Source organism: Lithobates pipiens, unplaced genomic scaffold (genome assembly GCF_037356315.1).
Source record: "Lithobates pipiens isolate NorthernLeopardFrog02 unplaced genomic scaffold, aLitPip1_a1.2 Scaffold_18, whole genome shotgun sequence".
Lineage (NCBI taxonomy): Eukaryota > Metazoa > Chordata > Amphibia > Anura > Ranidae > Lithobates > Lithobates pipiens.
The window spans coordinates 116,768,310-116,793,174 of NW_027507758.1; the positions used below are offsets into that span (position 1 = coordinate 116,768,310).

At 45.9% G+C, this 24,865-nt stretch overlaps 1 protein-coding gene across 4 annotated transcripts in view; it reads right to left on the bottom strand.

Annotated features, from left to right (window-relative positions):
- Positions 1-6,769: 6,769 nt before the first annotated feature.
- PPP4R3B (protein phosphatase 4 regulatory subunit 3B) overlaps positions 6,770-24,865 on the bottom strand; it is a 61,319-nt gene continuing 43,223 nt past the window's right edge. For 2 of the 4 annotated variants that reach the window (XM_077486041.1, XM_077486039.1), the window contains exons 15-16: positions 24,097-24,299; positions 6,770-8,402 (exon numbers count right to left, since the gene is read on the bottom strand). In XM_077486041.1, the coding sequence (XP_077342167.1) occupies positions 8,307-8,402; positions 24,097-24,299 (299 nt within the window). In that variant the 3' untranslated portion in view covers positions 6,770-8,306. Of the gene's footprint in view, positions 8,406-24,096; positions 24,300-24,865 lie in introns of all 4 variants that reach the window. The other 2 variants (XM_077486040.1, XM_077486038.1) reach the window with 1 other exon arrangement.

Here is a 24,865-nt window from a genome sequence, read left to right on the forward strand (position 1 = left end):
CATGACATCACTTCACATTTTTTTTTCTGTCGTATGAGAATTTTCATGACTTTAGTAACCTATTCAATTTCTACTTGCGACTATTAACGAAAAAAAGTCGTACGATATTTGGCTTGTGTGTACGGGCCATTATAAAGAACCTTATCTTGCAGGTAAGGTAGGTGGTCCTGAGAGTAAGACCCTCAGAAGGAGGGTTTTCCCTCCCAAGGTGGCGGTCTTACTTCACCTCAAATGAGAATATTATCCCTCTGTCCTGTAGCAAGATTTCACTCCTTTATCTGGATGTGATCAGAGTAGTTCGGGTTCTCTAGCTCCAACATCTTCCTTCTAAAAACTCATTCCTTTCTGTCTTCCCTGAAGGCCTTTTAGTAAGGGATATGTTGTTGATAGCTAGCTGACTCTGCCAGCTCGTTTCCAGGGCTTATGTTTGCAACAAAAGGGTTCCCCCTTCCCCATCAGGGCCCACTTTGCCCAGATCTGTTGCCGTTTCTTGTGCCTTTTGGTGTCCATTTTAAAAGTCGGCACCTGTTCTGGTTATGCTGGGTGGATCTCCAGGTCTCTGCTGTTGGGTGCTTTGGCCACAAGGTTTATATAAAAAGTCAGGTTTCTTTGATGTAAAAGAAGTGACAAAGATAAATAATTTCAAAACTTTTTCTAATATGACCTAGAGGCTGTACAACTCAATGGAAAAAACAAACTGATTTTTTTTTTTTGGGGGGGGGGGGGGTTAAAATGAAATAACAAATGTGGTTGCATAAGTGTGCACACTCTCTTATAACTGGGGATGTAGCTGTGTTCAGAATCATGGAATCGGTACCCTCCAGCTAATTTTCCCCACCGCTGTACCCTCCTGCTCATCTATGATGTGTGATATGCAGAGTGGTGAAAGGAAGCAGAGAGGAAGCACACTCATCCTGCTGATCCACCACTAGTGCTTGTATGTGTGCGCAATGATGAGCTCAGGTCAGGGGCATTTTTTTTTTTTTTTTAAAGCAGTGGGCCTGTGTGTAAGATCATAAGTTGGGCCCCCACAGCTGAGGAAAAGTATGGCGATCTGCGCCACAGGAAAAGCTGGGTGTGATTTTCATTGCCCTGAATACTGGCTGTGGCTTAAAGGGACAAAGAGTTCAGTAGTAAGTGAGGCAAAGGTTCAGGAATAATTTTAACAATGTTCCCAGATGCATAAAAATAATTCCACAAACGGTCACCTGATTGTGGTTTTCTCAATCACAGTGAAAACTCTTCTGTCTGAGATTGGTAGTGGTAACCAAGCAAGTCATCTTCCTCCAGATGGTGGGTGGGGCTAGCAGGACTGTGATTGGCTTTATCAGTGGCCAATGACAGTCCTCCTCCTGAAAACAGGGACCGTGCCCCCCCCCCCCCCTACCCTCAGCAAAACTGCACCCAATCTCTTCCCCCATCACAAAAGGTGATAATCGCAGCTACAACAAAGAGAACCAAACAATGTTTCCCAGCTTTCACAATGTGTGGGGGCGCAGTCCCTACCCCCTCAGTGCAGGTGTGGGGAACTCTGAAATTGGAATACATTGGTGTCTCACTGACACTTCCCTGCTCTGCTGATGGTGAGGTAGTCGAGTTCCGGCAAGAGAGGCTGTGTGTGCTGTGGGGTTGCCTACCCCTGCCCTAGTAAGTCCATCATTATATTTAACCCTCCTCATAGCAACTTGCAATGTTATCTTTAGATGTGTGCCCATCTCTACCTGGGGGTCTTGCTTGCCTTTCCTGCACTCATTTGATCTACTTATGTTCGTCGTAAGTACTGCCCCGACTGTGATGTGTTTGTACCTTACTTAATATTATTTTTATTTATTATTTTTGAGATATTTAACCACTACAATACAGGGCACTTTCACCCCCTTCCTTCCCAGCCCAATTTTCAGCTTTCATCGCTCTAGCGCTTTCAGTGACAATTGCGCGGTCATGCTACACTGTACCCAAATGAAATTGTTATCATTTTGTTCGCACAAATAGAGCTTTATTTTGGTGTTATTTATTCACGACTCCGTTTTTTTTTTTTTGCGATATAAGCGCAAAAAAAGCGGAAATTTGGAAAAAAAAACAATATTTTCTTTTTTCTATTTGAAAAGAAATCCAATAAAATCAAAATTTGTCATAAATTTAAGCCAAAATGTATTCTGCTACATGTTTTTGGTAAAAAAAATTCCGTTAAGTGTATAATAATTGGTTTGTGTGATCACGGACATATGTATGCAAATGATCATGTACATATGTGTGCAGGTGATCACGTACATATGTGTGCAGATAATCATTGGGACATGTGATTTTAGTGGGACATATGTGGGGGACATGTTTTTATTATTAGGGACATGTGTTTTTATTATTTGGGGACATGTGTGTTTTGGGGACATATGTGGGGACTGTGTGGTGTGTTTACACTACACTGATGATCAGTGAGTAAAAAGCAGCCCATACTCACTGATCATCAGCCGGCTGCAGCGTTCTGCTCTCCTCAGCGGTGACTTCCGTGTGAGGAGAGGAGAGCCGATTGCCTAGCAACCGGCTGTTTGTTTACATCACATGACGGCCGTGATTGGACACGGCCGTCATGTGATCAGGAGGGCCAATCACAGAGCCCTCCTGCCGATCTGAGATGTGCCGTGTCCGGGTGACACGAGCACATCGGGATCGCGCCGCTGCGCGGGCACGCTACTCCTGAATGACGTTCCTGAACGTCCTATCAGGAGTAGACGGTTCCCACCCAGCCGTATATATGCATTGGCCGGGTGGGAAGTGGTTAACTATGCAATTTTTTTTTGCGATACTGCACTGACAATTTAACGGTTGTACGACATTGTACTCAAACAAAATTGATGTGTCTCCCTCTCTTTTGAGCTAGACATCATCACCCTTCAAAAAGCCACCATTGGATACCCAGAAACTATGGTTGTTTTCTGTATCCAATATGTGTTTTACTTAATTGAGGGCTCCCTACCTACACTTTAAGGGTTGATGGTGATACCAGTAAAATTTACCTGGGCCTAATAAGAAAATATAGTGTGATACCCATGCAATAGGGTTACATATCTTTGTAGGATTTAAAAATATTTATAGAATTTTAATTTTAAAGCTGTGGTGCCATTACAGTCAAATTTTTTTCCCTCTACTCACCCAATATCACTACATTAGGCAGAGTATACTCGTCGCAATACCACTCTGTGTTGACATTAATCCTTGAATTATAAACACTGTGGTTGTGTCTTTGAGCCAGCCATGTACCCAAAGATGCCTCCTGCTGAGGACTAATCTACAGCAGATTCCCAATTCTCAATGACTTCCTCCTCCTCCTACAAAAAGAGGAGAGCACCCATGTTTGCAGCCCAACCATGCAAGAACCTCTGTATAATGACTGTACAGTCCAGCTTTGGCTGTAATGAATTCCTCCCTAGATACAATGGAAGAGGACAGCACCCTTGGAAGAGTGGAGATAGAAGATAAATGGCAGGCATTCTGCCTCACCTTTCTGAGGGATAATTAGACCTATATATTCCAGGAGGAACATGCTACTCAGCTGAGAGATGTGTTGGGCCTTGAACACTTGTGTAGCAACACCCTCCAAAGCCCAATGCTCCTGTACTTATTGTGCCTAGATGAGCCGGCATCAGGGCAGTCAACAGAGGTTGGAGGGAGGATGGTGAAGATTCAGGCTGAATCCTGCTGAGTTATAGAAAATTTGTACCAGAGTCATCCACTGTACTAGGCCACCCTTTTATACACCACCACTGCCTCTATAGTACCCATAGGGAAAAACAAAGTATGCTACTGCTCAAAGCCTCCACAAAGCCAAGAGACACCACAAGGGACTGCAGCAGCTCCACATTGCATTCACCACACTGCAGGACCATATCAAATTCAAAATTCACACATGACAGGCGGTGTGGCACATGGGGCCTTTAGGGACTCAATTCCCTTCCAGGAGAATCACCGGCCTGAACCTCTAGAGCACCCTGCCAACAAGGCCACTGCATGTGCAACAGTGATGCCATTCCCCGCTGGCCAATGAAGAGGTCCAAAGACCCACACTTAGAAGAAGATGCTGGACAAGGACCCTTTTAAAGAAATATTTAGGTGCTGTGTGAATTGGAACACAAACCGTGGTGTTTTCTCAATTTTGGACTGCAAAGGTTGAAATAGACTGAACAGCAAATGCTCTGGAAAACTTGGCACTTAGTGGCCCCAAGAGTCTTGACAAGGGACAGCACTGGTAGAAGCTACTGTTGGTGTTGGGCACACTGCAGGTAACACCAGGAATCTTTAGTAGAGTGTGCTGGAGCTCCCCAGTACATGATGAATATCCACCAAGTGTCTAGAACTAGGCATGTTGCACCTCAAGGCAGAATGCAAAAGGAGTGCTAAACTAGGCCTTTGATATTCACAAATCTGGATGCAGGTAGGTGGAGGGTAAAGTGGTTTAAAGTGATTCACACTGTTTGGGGACTTACACACAAGGATGTCATATTGGGACAGCAGCTGCATTTGTGACATCAATGGGGCTGCTTGCAGAGAACACCTGTACATCACCATGTGGGTAAACATGACTGAGGTGGCATACAGTATAGCATGGAAGTCTTTGTGTAGGTAAGCAGAGAGGAACCAAAGAGTCCATGTGTCATCTGTGATCAGTGCAATAAAAACGTTTGAGAATTAAACAATATGCACTCGCATGATCCCAGCAGAGGTGTGCACCTTCCACAGCCTATCACCGATGTATGGCTATAGTACTGGCCAGAGACACAGCCTGCTAAACACCAGTAGAAACCTCCTGGACTGCTAACCAGCAAGCTTGCAAGACAGAGAACTCTGGCTCCTGGATTCTACCAATCCCTTATAGGGCTCCAAGCAAGAAGCTATACCGAGTCCCCTCTACAGGGTGAATCACAGGTCACTCCCACACATCAGGTTGCCATGACAACGTCTTGGTCCATTAACAGACATGGCTTCTTCTCAGTTTCACTGTGCTCCTTTCTTCCTACTGCTGGTTACAGCTAAGCAGACTTGGTATGGGAGGCCTGTTTTTTTTTTTTTTTCTTGCCTCAAGTCCAATCTTCCTGTAGGTGGCTGGCAGTATAGCCAATGGTATCCTAATGAGATTGCGGGGTCCCTGAATTGGAATGAGAAAGGGATTTTACACACAGCATAAATTATTATTGGGCATCTCCACAGCATGGTGTAGGGTGAGAACACGGGCTACTTTGCTTCCTCTGGGGCTGGTAAAAAAAAAAAAGTAGGTTTCACTTGCTGATGAACTGTCACGCCATGCCCTTTGCTCACCTATAATGCGACAACGTATTAAACCTGAAAGGACAGATGTCTAAATAGCACATACTGAATGTCTACAGTAGAGGCATTGGAGACATCTGTAACAAAAGCTACGGTAGGTCATTTCAAACCCTGGTAATGCCCTTTCAAATCTACAGTAACCACTTGCCAGCTCCTGTACATATACATTGGCACTTTGAAGATGGATATCTCGGTAGCGGCAGCACCTGCTGCCACAACAGAGATATCCATCTTTTCAGAAGCCGGAATTTTTTTTTCAAAGGTCAATTTAAAAAAAAAAAAATGTTATTGCATTTTAGTCCAAATATGAGATCTGAGGACTTTTTGACCCCAGACCTCATATTTAAGAGGACCTGTCGTGCTTTTTTTCTATTACAAGAGATTTTTACATTCCTTATAATAGGAATAAAAGTGATCCAGATGTATTTTTTAAAACAGTGAAAAAAATGAAGTAAAATAAGATTTTTTTCTTTTTAAACCGCTCTGTCATGACGAGCTCACACGCAGACGCAAACTCATGCGCAAGTAGCATTTGCATATGAAAATGGTGGTCTAACCACACACGTGAGGTATCGCCGCAATCGTTAGAGCTAGAGCAATAATTCTAGGCCTAGACCTCCACTGTAATTCAAAACATGCAACCGTAGAAATTTTTAAACGTCACCGATGGAGATTAAGGGTAAAAGTTTGAGCCCGCTTGTGGAATGGCGTCAATTTTGAAGCGTGACACGTTGGGTATCAATTTACTTGGCCTAACATTATCTTTCACAATATAAAAAAAAAAAAAAAAAAAAAAAAAAAATGGGCTACCTTTACTGTTGTCTTATTTTTCTCATTAAAAAAACGTGAATTTTTTCCCCAAAAAATGCTCTTGTAAGACCGCTGCGCAAATATGGTGTGAAAAAAAAGTATTGCAATGACCGCCATTTTATTCTCTAGGGTGTTAGAACCCCTAAACATATATATAAAATATATATATATATATATATATAGAGATATATATATATAGAGATATATATATATATAGAGATAGAGTAGGCCTTAAGTGGTTAAAGAGGAGGTAACATAATAGTTTATTTTGCTCTTCCCTGTAAAGGCATAATGTGCTAGTATGCATCGCAAATGAAGCCTGCGTTGTCCCCACTGCAGGCCGCATCCATCTTCACCCGTCTTCCTTCTGGGGCTGCACTTCTGCTCATACACGCGGGAGCCATGGGTTGCGCCCCACACGCTCCTAAAGAGATGCCACGGGCAGCCGTTCCTGCCGAGCGCATGCGCCAATGACATCAGCGCAGTATATATCTCCTAAACGGCTCACGTTTAGGAGATATTTACAGTACCTATAGGGAAGCCTTACCTATAGGTACAAATTACACAGGGAAGTTTACAACCACTTTAACAATCAGGTTAAAATCAGCCCCTACACACTAAATCAAGCAAACCAAAACCATTTTTTGGAATTACAGGGTCACATTTTAATTCCTGAATTTTACAGTTCAGCATTAATATCACCACATGTATACAAATGGTGTAGAACAAGTACAGTGGTATTTAATACAAAATAAACTTCTGTTTTCTTATGGAAAAAAGAACTATACTTCATATCTACACAGACAGCCCATCTTTCCAACCAATAGCTAAAATTATAATTAAAACTACAAAATCTCCAAAATTAGGAAACCGCTTCAACTATTTCCAAGAAAAAACCGATTTGCTGACGTGACGAGAGGACGAGTAAGGTTCCGAGGCTGTCCGGGGTATGTCTCAAATGATAGAGGGAATACGCTCTTCAGCATGATCTCAGATCATATACTGGTGGATATTAAATTATTTACAATTCGGGTTAAAAAAAAAAAAAAAAAAAAGTGTTTAACTACAAAGCCATCGTTAATTTATCATTATCCATTTACATCCATGGAATGTGCTGTGGATTCCTATGTATAAAATGACGGATTAAAAGCAGCTGTATTACACCTTTTGCTGAAGATACTGTGGGCTGCATATATTAGTCTCAATGTTACTGAACAAAATGGCTGCTGGTAACTCTCTGCTTGCGGTATTAACCCTTTGGTATAGTTTTTCACAGCCATGTTGAGTTCAGTCCTAAATGTATAGCATGAACAAAGAAAAAAAAACACAGCTATGATGTTCTCAAACCAAGGGAACACAACAAATACACATTGTTCATGTAACATAAAACGTAACACTGCAAGAGATTGAGGCACTGGTAAGGTGGCCGACCGGGCAGTTTCCAGACTTAAATTCGGAAGCTACTGATCCTTGGCATCAGTATTAGTGGAAGTGCAGTAATGCAGGACGGGCTACTTATTACATCTGTCTGTTCTTTAGATTTTTTTTTTTTAATAAAATACACACTGAAAAGATTCTTCGTTCTCTTTAAAACTTAACATGCACTACAATGCGTCATCCCCCTCCCATCCCTACCACTCCAGGCGGGAATTGAATTTACAAAGAATGGTCCCGAGGTTATACTTCCATTGTGTTTTTTCTTTTGCCTTCAGTGATAGATTTCCTTCCCTTAGGTTTTTTTTTTATACATATATATATTTTAATATAAAATAGGCAACTGATAAAACACTATGGCCAGCACCATTAAAAAACTAAGATTACCAGTATGCAACTGAAAGCGCTTCGCTTTTATTTCATCTAGTTGACATACATTTTAGGGTAACCCTGCAACGTTAAAATAGATGTCCTTCTAAATGATCCATTCCTTCCCCATCCCAGACGCAAGATGCTGGAGTTGCACTAAAGCAATCTTGGTTGTCGTTGCTAACCCATCATTTAAACCCCTTATAACCCTACAAGGATTCGCTGGAAGGGCTCCCAGGAAAGCTTGGCTTTGACAACCTTCTAGCGGAGTTTGGCTACTTCCATATTGTTCAAGGGAAATTGTCCTGACTCGCACTAAACACTCAGACATCAGTTGCCGTGTTAATCCACAACTAATGTTGATGAGCATCAGTTTAAGATCCAAGCCGTGGTCTCTTTCTTGGGGACGTGTCTTCTTCCTCCTCTTCCTCTTCATCATCAGGATAATCCACCAAGCCAATAAGACTTCCCTGCTAACAAAAACAATGTCAACTTGATGATATTCATAAAAAAAAAAAAAAAAAAAAAAAAAAAATTCTGTTTGGTTCAAAAACCATTCAAGTGAAGAATGACATAGCACCAGACACATGTAACTAGACGGGACCCCACAGGAAAATTGTAAAGCCGCCTCAAGCTTACTGGTAATACAATCACAAAGTATTCTGAAAGAAGCTTACCGGTCTTTTTTAGTTACAACTAAACTTTTTAGGATTATACAATCACAGGGCCTTGGTAAAAGTTCCCACCCTTTCTATCAATACCAAGTGCTGAAAGAGGTGGTCTAATAGTCAAATAAATAAAAAAAAGTTGTAGCAGCAATAACCACACTGATCTTATTATTGACAACTTTAGGACATATTTGTTTTTGTATTTTCTTTTGCACACAATTACTTTAAAGTGGAACTAAACTTTTTTATACTTACCTGTCCAGTTGCCAGCAGCTTCTTCTGTGTGTTGGTCTTCTGGCCTTTTCATTGGCTGGTGGGAGGAGGTGGATGTGGTATGTCACTCCTGCGCATGTGCAGGTGGTGTCATCCTACCACTCAGAATGACCTAGCACTGTAAATTGAGCTATGCATACAGAGTGCCGGAGGAGATTGAAGAGGCAGTACATGTCTCTTGTGCAATAAAAGCCTGCCTTGCTCTACGTTTTTTTTACAGCGGGACATCAGTTGCACTTTAACCCTACAACAAACTTCTTTAACCACTTCCCGCCCGGTCAATAGCAGATTGACGGCCAGGAAGTGGTTCTGTTATCCTGACTGGGCGTCATATGACGTCCAGCAGGTTAACATGCCGGCGCGTGTGTCAGTCTGACACCCTGCATCTCCGACCATAAGAAGCCTCTGTCAGAGGCTTCTTACCATGTGATCAGCTGTGATCAATCACAGCTGATCATTATGTGAACCAGGAAGTGCCGGCGGCTCTCCCTGTCGGGGGTGGGGTGAGGCCTGTGCTTATAATCAGCACAGACCCCCCCCCCCCCCCCCCCCCAGTTGTGCCAATCACCTGCCCAGTAGTGATGGCCGAACGGTTCGCCCGGCGGTCGTTTCGCGGCGAATTTCCGACATTCGCGGTCCGCACGTTCGAACGCCTTTTTCCGTCGTTCGCCGCGGCGGACTTACGTGTTTAATGTATACAAGAACTTTAACCTTTGGTGACACGTTTATCATGTGATACAGGACAGCCAATTGAGACATGACAGCACATGGACACTTGTACATTCCCCCTAACCTATAAATACACCCGATCCGGTGGCCATTTTACATTCTTTCTTCTGTTAAGATAGGGACAGGTTCCTGTGTGGAGTAGGGAGAGATAAACCACTAGCTATTTGGTACACAAAAGTTCTTTTCAGGACTGGTATAGGTGTTAGGTGTTGATAGGTTTGCTGTGCTGCTGATTCTTGCAGCAGCCTGAGTGTCTTTTGTTAGTTTAGAGAAAGGGAAAGGACGGTGTATGCTACAGGGACAGCCAGATTAGTCTTTCATCATCATCATCATCATCATCATCATCATTAGCTGTTACTATCAAGGTCCACAAAAGAGCTGTTCCAGTAACCACTAATCGTTCTCTTTTTTTGCCAATTTGTATAGGGACAGGAAGGAAGCAGTGTTGTCAGGCAGTGAGGGTAATTTTAAAGACTTGCTGTTATTATTAGTTCCACAAAGGTTCTTTTCAGGACTGGTATCAGTGGTACAGTAATAGGCTTGTACATGTATAATATTCTTTCTTCCAAATATAGAAAGGATATTATACTTGACTGCTGCCCTTCTGCTGCAGTCTGCTAAACATTCACAACTCACTTGTTCCACAAAAGTTCTTATAAGGACTGGTAACTTGGTATAGGGTGCTACGGTACATAGGCTTGAGTGCGGTACAGTCTGCTGTTCTGTAAGGACCGCTATCGGTCCACAATAGATAGGGTTGACGTGCACCACTGCTGACCGCTGCCCTATACTGCAGCAGTCCTTCAGCGGTATAGGGACTGACGTACAGTCTGCTAATCACTAACACACAACCTGCTTGTTCCACAAAAGTTCTTATAAGGACTGGTAACTTGGTATAGGGTGCTACGGTACATAGGCTTGAGTGCGGTACAGTCTGCTGTTCTGTAAGGACCGCTATCGGTCCACAATAGATAGGGTTGACGTGCACCACTGCTGACCGCTGCCCTATACTGCAGCAGTCCTTCAGCGGTATAGGGACTGACGTACAGTCTGCTAAACACTAATACACAACCTGCTTGGTCCACAAAAGTTCTTATAAGGACTGGTAACTTGGTATAGGGTGCTACGGTACATAGGCTTGAGTGCGGTACAGTCTGCTGTTCTGTAAGGACCGCTATCGGTCCACAATAGATAGGGTTGACGTGCACCACTGCTGACCGCTGCCCTATACTGCAGCAGTCCTTCAGCGGTATAGGGACTGACGTACAGTCTGCTAAACACTAATACACAACCTGCTTGGTCCACAAAAGTTCTTATAAGGACTGGTAACTTGGTATAGGGTGCTACGGTACATAGGCTTGAGTGCGGTACAGTCTGCTGTTCTGTAAGGACCGCTATCGGTCCACAATAGATAGGGTTGACGTGCACCACTGCTGACCGCTCACCTATACTGCAGCAGTCCTTCAGCGGTATAGGGACTGACGTACAGTCTGCTAATCACTAACACACAACCTGCTTGTTCCACAAAAGTTCTTATAAGGACTGGTAACTTGGTATAGGGTGCTACGGTACATAGGCTTGAGTGCGGTACAGTCTGCTGTTCTGTAAGGACCGCTATCGGTCCACAATAGATAGGGTTGACGTGCACCACTGCTGACCGCTGCCCTATACTGCAGCAGTCCTTCAGCGGTATAGGGACTGACGTACAGTCTGCTAATCACTAACACACAACCTGCTTGTTCCACAAAAGTTCTTATAAGGACTGGTAACTTGGTATAGGGTGCTACGGTACATAGGCTTGAGTGCGGTACAGTCTGCTGTTCTGTAAGGACCGCTATCGGTTCACAATAGATAGGGTTGACGTGCACCACTGCTGACCGCTGCCCTATACTGCAGCAGTCCTTCAGCGGTATAGGGACTGACGTACAGTCTGCTAAACACTAATACACAACCTGCTTGGTCCACAAAAGTTCTTATAAGGACTGGTAACTTGGTATAGGGTGCTACGGTACATAGGCTTGAGTGCGGTACAGTCTGCTGTTCTGTAAGGACCGCTATCGGTCCACAATAGATAGGGTTGACGTGCACCACTGCTGACCGCTCACCTATACTGCAGCAGTCCTTCAGCGGTATAGGGACTGACGTACAGTCTGCTAATCACTAACACACAACCTGCTTGTTCCACAAAAGTTCTTATAAGGACTGGTAACTTGGTATAGGGTGCTACGGTACATAGGCTTGAGTGCGGTACAGTCTGCTGTTCTGTAAGGACCGCTATCGGTCCACAATAGATAGGGTTGACGTGCACCACTGCTGACCGCTGCCCTATACTGCAGCAGTCCTTCAGCGGTATAGGGACTGACGTACAGTCTGCTAATCACTAACACACAACCTGCTTGTTCCACAAAAGTTCTTATAAGGACTGGTAACTTGGTATAGGGTGCTACGGTACATAGGCTTGAGTGCGGTACAGTCTGCTGTTCTGTAAGGACCGCTATCGGTCCACAATAGATAGGGTTGACGTGCACCACTGCTGACCGCTGCCCTATACTGCAGCAGTCCTTCAGCGGTATAGGGACTGACGTACAGTCTGCTAAACACTAATACACAACCTGCTTGGTCCACAAAAGTTCTTATAAGGACTGGTAACTTGGTATAGGGTGCTACGGTACATAGGCTTGAGTGCGGTACAGTCTGCTGTTCTGTAAGGACCGCTATCGGTCCACAATAGATAGGGTTGACGTGCACCACTGCTGACCGCTCACCTATACTGCAGCAGTCCTTCAGCGGTATAGGGACTGACGTACAGTCTGCTAATCACTAACACACAACCTGCTTGTTCCACAAAAGTTCTTATAAGGACTGGTAACTTGGTATAGGGTGCTACGGTACATAGGCTTGAGTGCGGTACAGTCTGCTGTTCTGTAAGGACCGCTATCGGTCCACAATAGATAGGGTTGACGTGCACCACTGCTGACCGCTGCCCTATACTGCAGCAGTCCTTCAGCGGTATAGGGACTGACGTACAGTCTGCTAATCACTAACACACAACCTGCTTGTTCCACAAAAGTTCTTATAAGGACTGGTAACTTGGTATAGGGTGCTACGGTACATAGGCTTGAGTGCGGTACAGTCTGCTGTTCTGTAAGGACCGCTATCGGTCCACAATAGATAGGGTTGACGTGCACCACTGCTGACCGCTGCCCTATACTGCAGCAGTCCTTCAGCGGTATAGGGACTGACGTACAGTCTGCTAAACACTAATACACAACCTGCTTGGTCCACAAAAGTTCTTATAAGGACTGGTAACTTGGTATAGGGTGCTACGGTACATAGGCTTGAGTGCGGTACAGTCTGCTGTTCTGTAAGGACCGCTATCGGTCCACAATAGATAGGGTTGACGTGCACCACTGCTGACCGCTCACCTATACTGCAGCAGTCCTTCAGCGGTATAGGGACTGACGTACAGTCTGCTAATCACTAACACACAACCTGCTTGTTCCACAAAAGTTCTTATAAGGACTGGTAACTTGGTATAGGGTGCTACGGTACATAGGCTTGAGTGCGGTACAGTCTGCTGTTCTGTAAGGACCGCTATCGGTCCACAATAGATAGGGTTGACGTGCACCACTGCTGACCGCTCACCTATACTGCAGCAGTCCTTCAGCGGTATAGGGACTGACGTACAGTCTGCTAATCACTAACACACAACCTGCTTGTTCCACAAAAGTTCTTATAAGGACTGGTAACTTGGTATAGGGTGCTACGGTACATAGGCTTGAGTGCGGTACAGTCTGCTGTTCTGTAAGGACCGCTATCGGTCCACAATAGATAGGGTTGACGTGCACCACTGCTGACCGCTGCCCTATACTGCAGCAGTCCTTCAGCGGTATAGGGACTGACGTACAGTCTGCTAAACACTAATACACAACCTGCTTGGTCCACAAAAGTTCTTATAAGGACTGGTAACTTGGTATAGGGTGCTACGGTACATAGGCTTGAGTGCGGTACAGTCTGCTGTTCTGTAAGGACCGCTATCGGTCCACAATAGATAGGGTTGACGTGCACCACTGCTGACCGCTGCCCTATACTGCAGCAGTCCTTCAGCGGTATAGGGACTGACGTACAGTCTGCTAAACACTAATACACAACCTGCTTGGTCCACAAAAGTTCTTATAAGGACTGGTAACTTGGTATAGGGTGCTACGGTACATAGGCTTGAGTGCGGTACAGTCTGCTGTTCTGTAAGGACCGCTATAGGTCCACAATAGATAGGGTTGACGTGCACCACTGCTGACCGCTCACCTATACTGCAGCAGTCCTTCAGCGGTATAGGGACTAAGAGTTTTGTCACAGGGTCATTTAAAAAATGACATGCAGAGGAAGAGGCAGGCCCTTCCGCAGGGGTGGTAGGGGTAGGGCAGGAGCAACAGGCTTGAGCCAAAGTGGGAAGTTGCAGAAGGTGCGTTCAATTACTTTAAAGGATGCACCAGACTTGGTTGAGTGGCTCGCTCAGCCTTACTCTTCTGCACCCTCCTCATCCTCTCGATCTGCACCCTCTTCTTCACTCTCTGCTATGTGCACCCCCAAAGACACTACCACCAACAACACGACCACCACCACCACCACCACATACCTTCCGCTTGAGTCACTGGAATTATTTTCCGATCCATATCAAGAGGACATTTCTGATGCGCAGCCACTCTTGGTATTGGATCAGGAAGAGGAGGTAGCAACAAGCGCTACTCAGCAGTCTGACGCCAGTACCCAGATCAGCCCAAGGAGGAGGTTGGTCCCCGGTGTTGCTGCCTACTCTACTTATAGCGGTGGGGAAGGTGACGTTGATGATGACGTGTCTAGTGATGTCACGTGGGTGCCCACAAGAGAGGAAGAGGAGGGGAGTTCAGAGGGAGATATGGACCAGCAGATAGGGAGGAGAAGCAGCAATGACTTACATTGCACAGCAGGGACAAAGCAGACTGCAAATGTATCAGGAGCGAGTCATCGACCATGTACGGTCACATCTGGCGCTCCCAGGACACCGGCACATGGCTCCGCAGTGTGGGCTTTTTTTAACGTGTCCGCTGCTGACAATAGCGTTGCCATCTGCAATCTTTGCAGTCAACGCGTTAGTCGCGGTAAGCCCAATACTCACCTAGGGACGACCGCCTTAAGAAGGCACATGAGCAGCCATCACCGAGCCCAGTGGGAGCAACGGAACACACAAAGCCACACTGCAGGCTCTCACCGTCCAGCCTCGTCTTCTACTTCTCCTTCTCCTCTCTCCTCACAATTGTCCTCCACTCCACCTTCCATCACGCCAAGCTCACATTTTTCTGCAAAAAGGCAGGCTTCCGTGGGCCTAATGTTTGAGCGTAAAAAAATGATGACGCCGGATAACCCTCTTGCCCAACGGTTGGCGGCTGGCTTGTCAGAACTCATAGCCCGCCAACTACTGCCATATAAACTGGTGGACTCGGAGGCCTTTCGCAAATTTGTGGCCATTGGAACACCACAATGGAAGGTCCCAGGAAGGAAGTATTTCTCAGAGAAGGGCATCCCAGAGCTATATGGCCATGTTCAGCGGCAAGTGAATGTATCTCTGGCACACAGTGTCGGTGCCAAGATACATCTGACCACAGACACGTGGTCTAGCAAACACGGGCAGGGAAGGTATATCAGTTTTACTGCCCACTGGGTGAACCTTCTGACGGCCGTCAAGCATGTAACCCGTGGCACCCGTGTAGATTTGGTTTTACCGCCACGGATTGCATGCAGGCCTGACTCTTCTTCTCCTCCTCCTACTCCATCCTCCTCCCTCTCCTCCTCAGCTGCCTCCTCCTTTTCCGCTGCTAGCGTCTCTTCCACTGCACCGCCCAAGCTCCCCAGAACCTATTCCACATGCCAGGTGAGACGTTGCCATGCCGTGCTGCGTCTGTTGTGCCTGGAAGCAAAGAGCCACACTGGCCCGGCACTCCTTTCAGCTTTGCGTTCACAGGCAGATGAGTGGCTAACACCGCTCAATTTGACAGTTGGTAAAGTGGTGTGTGACAACGGTGCCAATCTGCTTAGCGCATTGAAACAGGGCAAAATCACGCACGTGCCGTGCATGGCACACGTCTTAAACTTGGTCGTGCAGCGATTCCTTGTCAAATACCCTGGGGTCCAGGACATCTTGCGGCAGGCAAGGAAAATCTCGGCCCATTTCAGAAGATCTTACACGGCCATGGCTCGCCTTGCTGACATTCAGCGGCGACACCATCTGCCGGTCAGACGTCTTATTTGCGATTGCCCGACGCGATGGAACTCAACCTTCTATATGCTTGATAGGCTGCTCCAGCAGAAACGTGCAGTTAACGTCTACCTGTATGAACTCTGCGAAAGAAACGGTTCTGGGGAGCTGGGTTTTTTTTCACCGCGCCAGTGGCTGCTCATGCGCGACACATGCAGACTTCTGCGGCCATTTGAGGAGATCACCAAACTGGTCAGTCGCAGCCATGGCGCCATCAGTGACATGGTACCTTATGCCTTCTTTCTGGAGCGTGCATTGCGTCGTGTCATTGATCAGGCTGTGGAGGAGCAGGAGCGGGAAGATGAGGAAGTCGCAATGCTGGATGAATTCCCAGGGGGGGCTACTCTATCTGAGACAAGTCAACAACAGGAGTCTGATGAGGAGTCAGAGGAGGATGGTGCCGGGGCGGATGAGCAGGAGCAAGAAGAGCATGCTTTAAACCTTTCTGGGATCCCTGTTGTGCGAGGATGGGGAGAGGAGAATGAAGAGGACGACATTATCCTGGATGATGAGCAGGAGCCAGGCCACCACACCGCTTCCACTTTAGTGCAAATGGGGGCCTTCATGCTCCAGTGTTTTAATAGGGACCCCCGTATAAAAAGCATGAGGGTCAAGGACCAGTACTGGGTGGCAACGTACTTAGACCCCCGGTACAAACACAAAATGGCGGAAATGTTACCGCCGTCGCAGAGGGCTGTCAGAATGCAGCACTTCCAGGCCTTGCTTCGAGAAATGCTGCATTCTGCTTTTGCGTGCGCTGGCAGAGGAGCAATTCCCACTCCCAGAGAAGGATTTGCGGGTACCAATCCAACAGCGCCTGCAAGAAGAGGCCGGTTTGAAGATGTGTTGGTGACTTCGGATATGAGGTCATTCTTTCAGCCGACCCATCGACAGGTGTCATCCGGATCCAGCATCAGGGAACGCCTAGACCGTCAGGTGTCCGACTACATTGGGTTAACGGCCGATGTGGACGCTCTGAGGAGTGATGAACCCCTAGACTACTGGGTGGGCAGGCTTGACCTCTGGCCAGAGCTTGCCCAATTTGCAATCGAACTGTTGGCTTGCCCCTCATCCAGTGTCCTGTCCGAAAGGACGTTCAGCGCAGCAGGGGGGATTGTGACCGATAAGCGTACTCGCCTAGCTCACCACAGTGTTAACTACCTCACATTTCTAAAAATGAATGAGGCATGGATCTCGGAGGAATTCAACACATGTGATCAGTAGACCATGTATATGTCTATAAACAATTTTTGGAATCAAGCACACAGACCTTCTTAATTCATTTGGCTCACTTCCCTGACCCAAAAAAGCACACCGTACTATATGCCCCTACCCTCCTCTTTGAAGAGGTTGAGCGGTGTCATATTTCTACTGGGGCTGCTTATTATGAGGGGTTCCCACCATCCCTGTGCTGTGCTGACTTCCTCCTGGGTGTTCTTATTATGAGGGGCTCCCACCATCCCTGTGCTGTGCTGACTTCCTCCTGGGGGTTCTTATTATGAGGGGATCACACCATCCCTGTGCTGTGCTGACTTCCTCCTGGGGCTGCTTACGGTGCTGCTGTCAGCGCTGTATGTCACGGAGCTGCTGTCAGCGCTGTATGTCACGGAGCTGCTGTCAGCGCTGTATGTCACGGAGCTGCTGTCAGCGCTGTATGTCACGGAGCTGCTGTCAGCGCTGTATGTCACGGAGCTGCTGTCAGCGCTGTATGTCACGGAGCTGCTGTCAGCGCTGTATGTCACGGAGCTGCTGTCAGCGCTGTATGTCACGGAGCTGCTGTCAGCGCTGTATGTCACGGAGCTGCTGTCAGCGCTGTATGTCACGGAGCTGCTGTCAGCGCTGTATGTCACGGAGCTGCTGTCAGCGCTGTATGTCACGGTGCTGCTGTCAGCGCTGTATGTCACGGTGCTGCTGTCAGCGCTGTATGTCACGGAGCTGCTGTCAGTGCTGTATGTCACGGAGCTGCTGTCAGCGCTGTATGTCACGGAGCTGCTGTCAGCGCTGTATGTCACGGAGCTGCTGTCAGCGCTGTATGTCACGGTGCTGCTGTCAGCGCTGTATGTCACGGAGCTGCTGTCAGCGCTGTATGTCACGGAGCTGCTGTCAGCGCTGTATGTCACGGAGCTGCTGTCAGCGCTGTATGTCACGGAGCTGCTGTCAGCGCTGTATGTCACGGAGCTGCTGTCAGCGCTGTATGTCACGGTGCTGATGTCAGTGCTCTGTATTACGGTGCTGCTGTCAGTGCTCTGTATCTCCTGCACCCTCTTGTTTGCCTACCCTGGTCCCTGACCTTCCCTCTCCTCCATTGCCTTCATTAGCTCCATAGTCCTGAATTGTCAGAACAATTTCCCAAATAAAAAAAAAATGCTTGTAGTTATCGATCCCAAATTCACCTCATACATGTATTATGCTATTGTCCAGGTGGTGGGACTACGTGCTACCCCCTAATAATTACCCCGTGGCCGCAAATTCGACCTAAAGGTTTGCGAAATTCGCCTCCCATTGAAGTCAATGGAGCCCGCGGCGAACGGTCGTTTTCGCGAACGTTTGTGTCCGTTCGCGTTTCGCGTTCGCGAAACGTCCCGTCGGAAGTTCGTCCATCACTACTGCCCAGCAATAAACACAATAATAAAGTCCACCAGTGCCCACCACGGTGCCAATCAGTGACCACCACAGTACCTCATCAGTGCTGCTCATCGGTGCCACCTGTCAGCGATCAGTACCTCATCGGTGCTGCCCACCAGTGCCCCATGTCAGTGCTGCCTACTGGTGCCCATCAGTGCTGCATATCAGTGCCCATCAATTCTACATACAAGTCCCTCCTCATCAGTGCCCATCAGTGAAGGGGAAAACAAAATTTTATGACAAATAAACGTTTTTTCCCCAAAAACTGTGGTCTTTTTTTTTTAGCAAAAATAAACACTCCAGATGTGATCAAATACCACCAAAAGAAAGCTCTATTTGTGGGAAGAAAATGATAAAAATTTAGTTTGGGTACAGTGTTGTATTGACCACACAATTGTCAAAGTGCGACAGCACTGAAAGCTGATCTGAGGCTCTCAACTGTACATCACAGAATTCTTCATATGGACCTGGTTGCACTGCTACCTCCAGGTGAATGGACACTGTCCAGAAAGAACCAGGCATATACCTGGGATTTGGGTCTTCTTGGCTGCCTAATTGCAAATCTTTTCCTATGCATCCACACTTGCAGGAAGTGATGAACAATTGGGCTCACACGCAGAAGGCCTTTTCGAATCTGAAGCATTTTACTCAGCAGTTCCCATTTGGAAGCAGTCCACAAGAAATGCAAATGTTGCCCCAGCCATTTGCTACTTAAATAAGATCCGACAGTCACGATGGATGAGATCCCAGTCTTGAAACAAGCAGCTAAGGCCACTGTAGGTCCAGTTCACATGGTTGCCAATAAAGCCCTGATAAAGGGGGTGCTTGGACCCCCAAAACATGTTGGCTACCTTTTTGGATTGTACCCCTGACAGTTAAAGGAATAAAGTTGTACCTGGAGCTATTAGCAGTGGCGTGGCACTACAATTTCCATTCCAGTTACAAGCCACAGGAAATGGCAGTTTTGAGACTCTGGGCTGAAGTAATAGCTACCAGAAAAAGAACCTTCCTAGTCTGAAGGATTAAAGAAATATCCCAGAACAATACACATGACCCCTTACACAAAAAGCATTCACCAAAGAATATGAAGCAATTTATTCCTGAAAACAGGATCCCCAGGGCCAAAATGTGACCTTTTGATCGTACTCAAGGGTAGCCCCTGATCAACTGAAGACTGGAGGAAAGTCCATGCAAGAGATTTCCAAGTCCAGTGTTAAATCTTCCATGAAATAGCCTTCAATAAATAACTGGGACTGTCAATGTCTTGTTTAGCCAGGAGGCCACCAGATCCACTGAAGGCATACTCAATTCATGTGAACGCACTTTCCATGGAGTATTGCTGAGCAAACCTTTTTGGGCGGAATGAACACCTTTGTCAGGTGAACCCAGTCCACGTACAAAACATCCTTTAACATGAGGCTAAAACAGAAAGGATTAACCACTTGCTTACTGGGCACTTAAACCCCCCTCCTGCCCAGACCAATTTTCAGCTTTCAGCGCTGATGCACTTTGAATGACAATTGCGCGGCCATACAACACTGTACCCAAATGAAATGTTTATCATTTTTTTTCCCACAAATAGAGCTTTCTTTTGGTGGTATTTAATTACAGCTGGGAGTTTTATTTTTTGCTAAACAAAAAAATAAATAAATCATGTTTAATAGTTTGTTATAAAATTTTGCAAACAGGTCATTTTTCTCCTTCATTGAAGTGCGCTGATGAGGCGGCACTGATAGGCTGCATTGGTGGGCACAGATAAGGCGGCACCGATGGGCACAGATAAGGCGGCACCGATGGGCACAGATAAGGCGGCACCGATGGGCACAGATAAGGCGGCACCGATGGCTGGCACTAAGGGGCACTGATAGATGGGACTGATGGGCACCGATAGGTGGCACTGCTGGGCGGCACTGATGGGCACTGGTAGATGACACTGGGGTGCAGCACCTTTGTTGAGGCAGATTGTGGGCACTGCTGGGTGGCACTGATGGGCACTGGTAGATGACACTGGGGTGCAGCACCTTTGTTGAGGCAGATTGTGGGCACTGCTGGGTGGCACTGTGGGCACTGACGGGGGGCACTTATTTTTTATTGAGGTGGCACTGGCAGGGGGCAGGTGGGCACTGGCAGGGCTGGCCGTGATCGATTACCGGCTCCGTTGTATCACATGATCATCTGTCATTGGCCGACAGCTGATCACGTGATAAGGGGTCGGGATCGACCCCTTCCTCGGATCGGTGATCAGGCGAGTCTCAGACTCGCCGATCACAGAGCACGCCGCGCGCGCCCCTCAGGGGGCGCGCAGGCCGCTCGTGCACGTGGCGATGTCAATAGACGTAGTCCCAGCAAAGGAGCTCCGCGCTGTAGCAGTCATTCGGCTATAGCGTGGGTCTCAAGTGGTTAAGGATGTTGTGGTGAATACCATGATTCAAATCCTGTAACCTTTGGTTGGAGCAGAGGACTGGGAAGCTGTAAACTTACTAAGACCTTCTGTGTCTGAGCAAACACCTGACCCTGGGGATCCTCCGGAATTGGTTCCCCAGATGAAGTTTCTTCCACATCCCCTACTACTGGAAAATGCTTGTCCTCCTCCTCAACCATTATTTTATTATGGAGGAAAGAGGTGACGAATATTTCTGCTTTTGACAAAGATGATCAAAGACAGACAATATTCCAGAAAGCTGGTGTAGTAAATCAGTAATGGCAGATAAGAATTCCTCCCTTAACACAAAAACTGGAGGAAGGTGCCCTGGAAGTAGCAGAAAGGGGATTCAGCTAACCAACTGACCCACCCCAGGGGATCTATTGCAAGGGGAGCTACTTCCTCCATTCCTGATAAAGGTATTTGAGATCCCTCGCCCCCCAAATCCCCTTCTCTGCTGCCACCAAGATATGGTAACAATAGGATCCTTGCGGTGAATTAGCAGTCTCAAGTCAGCCAAAAGTGAACTGCACTATAACAAACACGCTGTTACCCTGGGAATAAGCCTCCTACCAGTCAGCTTCCATCTTCACCAATACTCCACCTCCCCATTAGTAAAACCGCCATGCACGTTTCTTTACAATTGGGTTTGCAGTGACCTGTAGCCCCCACAGCACTGCTCTGCTGTTGCCACATGCGATTTTAAGCAAGTAGCTCTGTCCCACTTGTGATGTAATGGACCATACTGAGCATGCACGTGGCCTAACTTGGCAATAGATGAATGCAGAGGACAGAGAAAACATTGTTCATTGAATTTGTCCCCAGGAGCTTCCCTGACCTCCCCTAAAAACAGCTTTTGCTGTTTAGTGCTCTGGTAGGAATCCTTATTACAGTGCATTAAAATGTAAAGTACAAAAAAAAAAAAAAAAAAAGGGGGGGGGGAAAGCAGAAAATAACTAACTGTCCTGTCCTACCCTGGGGGGATAGGTAGGTGAGAAGGTGTCAACAGGGCTACTGCCAGGACACTCATTGTTCCACACCTCAGGACCCCCTCTTGGAGGGAGGGAGTTGAATCTTCACCCATCTGGGAATCATTGCCCTGTACCTGTATAGCACCCTGCTGGTCCACAAGGCATTATATTACTGCACAGGGTCCAGTCATGCAAAGTCCAGTGCCAACCAGCATCATCACATTCCCTGCATGTCCTGAACAAGGCTTGGGTACCATCCTTCTGTGCATAGTAAAGATGTGGGCAATTGATGCAAGTTTATGTGATATATTTAAACAAAAACCCCTATACTACAATGTGTTTAAAGAGGAAGTACCGTATTTTTCGGACTATAAGGCGCACGTAAAAGCCTAAATTTTCTCCCAAAAACGACCGTGCGCCTTATAGTCCGGTGCGCCTTATATATGACCTGTTGACATCGCTGGAGTTCTTTGTTAACAGTATCTGTCATCTTGACGTAAACCTTCGGACTATAAGGCGCACGTAAAAGCCTAAATTTTCTCCCAAAATCGACCGTGCGCCTTATAGTCCGATGCGCTTTATATATATGGAAATATCCATGTTATCAGCCGGTCGTTGCTAGTGCGCCTTATAATCCGGTGCGCCTTATAGTCCGATGCGCCTTATATATGGAAATATCCATTTTATCAGCCGGTCGTTGCTAGTGCGCCTTATAATCCGGTGCGCCTTATAGTCCGAAAAATACGGTAAATGGCACGTTCAGTGAGCCTGCGCCCGATGTCTACGGCGCATGCTCCGTAGACATCGGTGCCGCTATTTCTGCAAATATCTCCTAAACCTTTTAGGTTTGGGAGATATTTCTTGCACCTGCAGGTAAGCCTTAATCTAGGCTTACCTGTAGGTTAAAGTGGTTGTAATGGGTTTACAACCACTTTAAATTATAAGCTGCTGACCCAGTGTAAATACACATTATAAATCAAAAAAAATAGGGGGCACTACATAACTATATTAATCCCAAATGTCCTTTCTAGTAACAACATTCCAATACAAAATGAGAACTACCAACCCGCACTAAAGAGACATACATATATATATATATATATATATATATATATATATATATATATATATATATATATATATATATATATATATATATACACACACATACATATATACATATACACACACACACACACACACATTCCATAAATAGATACACAAAAAATACAAAAATACATGTGTATACATTGCTCTGCTGATTTTATCTTTTCCACCTTTTGTGGATTACTAATATTGTTAATACTGCTTTTTACTTCTGTATTGATTTCTGTATTTTTCACAAATATATGGTATATGTGTATATAGTCACATATATGGTATGATTTATTTGATTCTTTTGGATGTTTTTTATGAATTTCCCAGGAATTTCTATGAATTTGGTACCAATAGTATAAGCAAAGTATATGTATGGGCCACCGTAGTACTAGCACTTATATGCACACACTAGACATATTAAAATAATTTTTGATAGCACTGTTAAATTAAATGTACATATATTTTTATGCACAGAGTTGCACATGCATTGGGTTTTAGCGCCATAGCCCATTTTTCAATTCTCTACATATATATTATACAGATAAGTCTTTTAGGGAGATTGGTAAACGAGAGTTGGTAGTTCACATTTGGTACTGAATTTCTGTCACTAGTAAGGATGTTTGGGATTGATACATTTGTGTAGCGCCCTCTACTGGTTTTGATTTATAATGGATGTAGAAAAGCTAGTCTTCTAATCCCAGATGGATCAACTGAGAAGTTAGCTGATTTTTGGCAGAGATTGCACTGACATGACCTTCATCTAAGATACTGGCAAAAATAACCCAAGTCTTGCCTAGCTGGGAAAGGAATTTCCTGTCTTTTTGCCAGTGTCCAATCACCATGATGATGCCCTGGGATGCACAATATAGAAACTGGATTTTTCTGTTTGCTAGATTCCAATACTTTTGTAGGTTGCTGTATAAACTAGATTCCTGTCTCCTTCATGCGACAGGTTCAACTGAAGTAAGAGTTTTTGGGTGGATTGACCCTTTGAAAATGTATAAAGGTTTGGGAAGGGTAACAGAATACCTAGTACATGTAACAATCCCAAGCATGTGATGAGCCAGCGGATATATAAAGTCTTACCTTGGCAGATGCTACGGTGGTCGTTAAGCTGATGTTTTTGGAAGATGAGCCATTAGACCCTGCTGCTGGTGTCTGAGCTGCCACTGATTTACTATTCGCAGTATTTGCTCCATTAGCCGAACTGCCCGAGTGAGAAAAAGTGAACTTAAAACCTCCTACTGAAGTCCTTTTTAGAAGATTTTCCTTGTCTTCGCTTTCTTTAGCTAAAAATAAAAATACATCATTTTTTGAGAACAAAGCCAAATGTCTTTTAGAGAAATATTAAAACGACTTCATACAATATCTAATCAGTTTTTGCATCTCCTTCCCAGCAGCATTATAATCAACTTTCCTCCCCACCATACTGCACAATTTTAGCCACTGAAATGAAGTACTCAGCACAATACAGGTATGAGCAAGCATGTAACTCCCTCCCCTCTCGAGAGACAAAGCTTGGTGCCTGAAAACCTGCCCAACGCTGTCACAAGTAGCCAGGACAGTAGTCTGCGGCCCTGCTAATACAGGGCTTTCCAGACTAGGCAGGAAAGAATGTGCTGTAAGCAAAAGCATAAAAGTGTTACTAAACCCAGGACCCTGCAGTCACTAGATCTGGTCTCCCACAGTACACAGAACATGAAAATGCAATAGCTTTAATATAAAAACGGCCAAATACCTTTTCTCATCAGCAGTATATAGCAGTTTTATGACTTCTATCAAGGTCTGGTTAAAGCTTGTAGGAGTATTCATTCTCCCCCGGCTGCCCAATGAGGCTGCGAGACCCCTGACCCTC